General features: G+C 64.5%; 2 protein-coding genes across 3 annotated transcripts in view; one reads left to right on the top strand and one right to left on the bottom strand.

The window, feature by feature from the left end:
* LOC114057006 (enoyl-CoA delta isomerase 1, mitochondrial-like) overlaps positions 1 to 2,699 on the bottom strand; it is a 6,412-nt gene extending 3,713 nt beyond the window's left edge. The window contains exons 1-4 of one of the 2 annotated variants that reach the window (XM_027882747.1): positions 2,623 to 2,699; positions 2,141 to 2,260; positions 1,110 to 1,237; positions 415 to 561 (exon numbers count right to left, since the gene is read on the bottom strand). In XM_027882747.1, the coding sequence (XP_027738548.1) occupies positions 415 to 561; positions 1,110 to 1,237; positions 2,141 to 2,260; positions 2,623 to 2,665 (438 nt within the window). In that variant the 5' untranslated portion in view covers positions 2,666 to 2,699. Of the gene's footprint in view, positions 1 to 414; positions 562 to 1,109; positions 1,238 to 2,140; positions 2,425 to 2,622 lie in introns of those variants that run through there. The other variant, XM_027882746.1, reaches the window with a different exon arrangement.
* A 1,009-nt stretch (positions 2,700 to 3,708) lies between these two features.
* LOC114057030 (pentraxin-4-like) overlaps positions 3,709 to 5,079 on the top strand; it is a 2,598-nt gene continuing 1,227 nt past the window's right edge. The window contains exons 1-2 of the mRNA XM_027882791.1: positions 3,709 to 3,834; positions 3,960 to 5,077. Coding sequence (XP_027738592.1) covers positions 3,709 to 3,834; positions 3,960 to 5,077 — 1,244 coding nt within the window. The remainder of the gene's footprint in view (positions 3,835 to 3,959; positions 5,078 to 5,079) is intronic.

Raw genomic sequence — 5,079 nt, 5'->3', positions numbered from 1 at the left:
CTGCCTTCAAAGACGGGCTGTGGACAGACACCACCGGGAGCTGCCAGGGCAGCACCGCACTGGAAAATGAAAAGAAGACACCAAACATGTAACGACCCATCCACGGACACCAAGATTCCAACAGCACTTCCCTGCTGGCCAAGAACCACAGCTGGAGGAGCAAAACCTGGTGGAAGTGCTGAAGTGCTGTTATACCCCAGCAGTGTCTGCAGCTTACACGGTGCCTGCAGCATCCCACGCTTCCACACCTTCCCACACCCCGCACGCTGACAGACACGAATTTCGCCCAAACGCCCCAACAAAAGCATTTTTTGGATTTGTTTCAGCCTGATTTTTTGGCTGTCCCGGCCCACATGGTGCAAACAAGCCGCAGCAGGTGACAGGTGACGAGGGAGGTGGGTCCAAAGGACATACATTGACTGCAGCGATCGTGACCATGTTGGAGCCGTAGAGCCGCAGCCACATCTCCTGCACGGCTCTCCAGAACTCGCCGTAGTGCTCCACGTTCTTCCCACACATCTCCATGATGTCCAGGCCAGAGGAGAATATTTTGGGGATAGCCTGGAGTTGGGAAAATACAGACATCCCTTAGAGTCGCTATCAGCCTTTAGCCCTCGGCGTGACAGCCTGAGGAAAGTGATAATTATATGTGATATGAGGGTCTTTTGGAGTTCTGAAAGTATCTCCCCGGTGCTCCCACAGCCTGGATCATCCCACCACCACGGCCTGCAGTGCTGGGACTCTGCCTGCAGCACGATTTCTCACTGTCAGGGTCCCTGTGTGGGTACAATCAGCCACACAGCACAAAACCTGCCCTGTCCCACTCCCAGGCACCACCTCGTCCCCACACGTGTCTGAAAACAAACACTGGCATCTCCTCCAGGAGATCTCACGGGATGTGTCAGGTTGGTAGATAAGCAGATTTAATTTGCATGACAAATGACAACACTTGGCTGTTGTTCTGCCAGAAGGGGGCACAGAAGGAAGATCACAGCCCTTCCCAGAACCTCCTCCCCTCCTCCCAGAGCCAATCAAAGCTGCCTCCGGGCCCTCCTGTCCCAGTGACCAGTGACCCCAGAGACCAAACACGAGCAAGGGACAACACCTACGGATGTAATGATCACACCCCGGCAGGCACGGTCGTTCTCCAACTTCTCCAGGCTTATGGAAAACTCAGTGAGGAAGTCCAGGCTCAGGCTGTTCACCGGGGGACTCTTGAACTTCATCATGGCAACGCCTGTGCCAGGGTTAACGCAGAGATATCAGACTGCCCAGCACAGCAGCACACAATGCCCTGCCTAGGGCAGCCTCACCTGCCTCCCTGTTTCCCTGCTCATCTGATCGTGTCTTCCCACTCCTGGCTCTTTAAAAAGCTCCCAGAGCTGCAGGGCCAAGGGCAAGGTCCTGCTTTTGCCCAGTGAGCTGGGCTCACTCAGCCAGTGGTGGACCTGGAGCACAGACCAGGACATGTGTGGTGGCACCTCACGTGTCCCAAAGCCCTTCGGGGTCACGCTGCTCGACACTTCCCTTCTCTCTGGGCTCAACAGGTAAGGTCAAGCCTGTATGTTTGTCCCAGTAAACAGCCTTGCCCGGGGGATCACAAACCTGACTGAGCCTGCCAGCACCACGGGAAGGGCTCTGAGCCCTTGTCCACTCCCAGACGGCCCTACCCTGCCCCAAAAGCTCCTCCCCAAATGCATAGTTTGGGTGCTGCAGCCATGCCATGCCATGCCCAGGATGGGCACGGCGTGAAGACACACCTACGGGCCTGAAGGCAGGAGCTGGGAAGCCACAAGAAGAGGCACCTTTGTTGAGTGCAGGGACCGTGGTCTCGTGACAGCTATTCCTGGTAGCAGAAATTCCCAACAGCTGTTCCCTGAAGGAGCACTGCCACTCTACCAGGTGCCCAGAGCAGGAACCCCTCAGAGGGGACGGTGACAGCCAGGGCTGGCCTGTGGCACCCCAGCAGCACCAGCCATGCGAAGGGCCCACACTCAGCAAGGCTCCTGACCCCAAACACTTCAAGCAGCTGCAGCTGGAACACCTGGGGCTTTGGTGGCTTTCCATGCCCAGGGCCGCATGGGACAGGGATGGAAGTACCCCACGGTGCCCATGGGTCGCGGGTGACGCACCACCGTACCTGAGCTCTCGTCCAGATCCACCTGGATCTTGTTGTTGCTGAAGGCACGGCATGGGGCGAGCGGGAGCTGCCGGGCGGCCCTGTCCCACGATGGGGGCCGGCAGCACAGGGACAGCACACCTGGGGGACACAGACAGGTAGGGACAGGTAGGGCACGGCCCCCACGGGTGTGGGGCGCGCTCCCCAAAGCCGCTCTGCACGGACAAGGTGGGACATGGGGACACCCTGACACACTGAGGGAGGATAGAGGGACACCCCGTCCCATGATGGGGGACATGGGGAACACCATGACCCGCTGAAGAAGGATGTAGGGGCACCCCAACCCAGAGCAGGGGACATGTGGGACACCCGCGGCAGGGGGACACGTGGGGCACCCACGGAGTGACAGTGGGGGGTATCCTGGCGGCGCGGGGGCCACAGGAAGGTGTCGGGGCCAGGCCGAGGCCGGGGCAGGGCCCGGGTAGGGCGGGGTCTGGGCGCACCTGAGCGGGCGATCCGCCGGGCCAGGGTCGGCGCCGCCGCCATCTTCTGCCGCGGCTCAAGGGTACGGGGCGGGGCGATGGGCGGGGCGATGCGTGAGGGGCGGGGCTTGGGACGGCCCCGCCCACAGCACACGGCCCGGCAGTGCCGAGTTTGAGGCCCCGCCCACTGCAGTGAAGGCACCGCCCATTGACTGAAAGCTCCGCCCACAGTTGGTGCTGCTGCGCGCACGTGCTGCCCCCACGTGGTGGCCCTGCCTGCCCTGCCTGTACTACCCATACAGACGGCACAGACACCACTGCCCTGCCTGCCCTGCCTGTACTACCCATACAGACGGCACAGACACCACTGCCCTGCCTGCCCTGCCTGTACTACCCATACAGACGGCACAGACACCACTGCCCTGCCTGCCCTGCCTGTACTGCCTGCACTGCCCATACAGACTGCACAGACACCACTGCCCTGCCTGCCCTGCCTGTACTGCCTGCACTGCCCATACAGACTGCACAGACACCACTGCCCTGCCTGTACTGCCTGCACTGACTGCACTGCCTACATTGCCCTGTCTGCACTGCCTGCACTGCCTGCGTTGCTCTGCCTACACTGTTCTGCCCTACCCTACCTGCCTGCACTGCTCTACCTTCTCTGCCTGCCTCTAGCAGCCTGCCCTGCCCATCCTGCACTGCTCTGCCTGCCCACACTGTCTGCACTGTCCTGCCTGCACCGCCCTACCGTGCCAGCAATGCCTGCACCATTCTACCTCTGTCCTGCCTGCACTGCCTCCCCGTCCTCCCTGCCCTGCATCCAGCCATGTGCCCAGGGTCCCCATACACCTTCTCTCACCCCACAGCCCAGCAGCCCCTGCCTGTTCCCTGCTCGGAACGCCGGAGCCGCGGGAGCCCTGGGCCGTGGCCAGCCGCCCCCGCAGAGCGCTGGCCCGGGGCCGGGGGCTGGGAGTCCCGGTGCAGGGCCGTGCCAGCGGTGGCTGCAGATCTCATCATGGTGGGGGCTGCCCCGGGGGGGCACCACGGGGGCCAGGGACGACCGTGCCGCGCAGGCAGAAAGCGTCCGGCAGTGGGATGGCGGGGATGGCATTGCCCCTCTGCCTGATCCTCGCTGTCACCCTGCAGGATGGCCTGACCCAGGCGCCGGGACCCCTGGCGCGCCCCGGTCCCGGCCCCCTGATCCTGCGGCTGCGGCGCCTGGAAGAGCAGGTGGGTGCAGCGGAGGGGAGGAGGTGCTGCCCAGCCTGTGCCAGCGGGGCACTGGGCATTTTGGGTTTGGCAGGGACCCGGCATGGGGATGTGGGCTCACCCCACCCCATCCCACTCCCTTGCAGTTTCTCCGGCTCCAGGAGGTGACGCTGAGCCATCTCCAGAGCATCGCCAGCAACTACAACATCTCCTATAACATCGATGGGCGCTTCCAGGAGCTGGCGGAGCTGGCGGAGGCGGCTGTCGCTGCCCGGGCCGCCCTGGGTGCCGAGCTGGCCCGTCTGGCCACCACTGGCCGGCGGCTGCACCGCCGGCTGAAGCGGCTGGAGGGGACAGTGAGTGCCCTGAGCCCACTGCACCGCCCGGCCGCCCACCCACCAGGTGCACCGGTGGAGACTGGCACTAAGCCACAGGGCCTGCTGGACACTGCCCGGAGCCGGGACAGCCACCTGAAGCAGGAGCCATCGCGCCAGGCTGCCCCCAGCACCCCCAGCCCTCGGCGCCCAAAGACGAGGCGGTGGCAGCAGCGCCGGCAGGAGGAAGGGCACTGGCTGCCGGCTGATGCCAGGCCTGGTGGAGAACCCACGGAACACGCAGAGATCCCTCATGATGCAGCACCGGCACCCCAGCCCACGGCACCGGTGCTCCCCCCCGTGACTACGGTCCCCCGAGAGCAGCCCCCAGCCCTCCAGCAGCCAGAGGAGGGCAGGTACGGCCCCCTTTCCCCTGTGCCCACCTCCCCTGCCTGCCGGGCCGGTGCCGTGCTGCTCTTCCCCAACACCTCCGCGGGGCACGGGGCTGTCCTGGCGCTGGGGCCACACCGGGGGCTGCGGGCACTGTCGCTCTGCTCCTGGCTGGCCACTCCAGCCCCCCGCCTCGGTGCCCTCCTCTCCTACTCCACTCAGTTGGGCCGCAGCGAGCTGGCCCTGCGTGGCCGTGGCGGGGATGTCCCCGGCTCCGCACGCTTCATCCTGGGGGACGGGCAGTTCCGGGAGCTGCCGGTGCAGCCGCTCCTGGGTGGCGAGTGGCACCACCTGTGCCTCACCTGGTCCTCCAGCCAGGGCCGGTACCGCTTCTACGTGGACAGGCGGCTGCTGGCCGCCGGCTCCGGCTTCCAGCAGGGCTATGAAATTCCCGCTGGGGGCTCGCTGGTGCTGGGCTGGGAGCAGAACGGCCCCAGCAGGGACTTCGGCAATTTTGTGGGTCACCTGGCTGGCTTCGCTCTCTGGAGACGGGCTCTCCTGC

The sequence above is a fragment of the Empidonax traillii genome, unplaced genomic scaffold, assembly GCF_003031625.1.
Source record: "Empidonax traillii isolate 1590-97213 ecotype Southwest subspecies unplaced genomic scaffold, ASM303162v1 scaffold111:size2041728, whole genome shotgun sequence".
Taxonomy (NCBI): domain Eukaryota; kingdom Metazoa; phylum Chordata; class Aves; order Passeriformes; family Tyrannidae; genus Empidonax; species Empidonax traillii.
The sequence above is the reverse complement of the archived record's forward strand: the minus strand, read 5'-3'. Positions and strand labels throughout refer to the sequence as shown.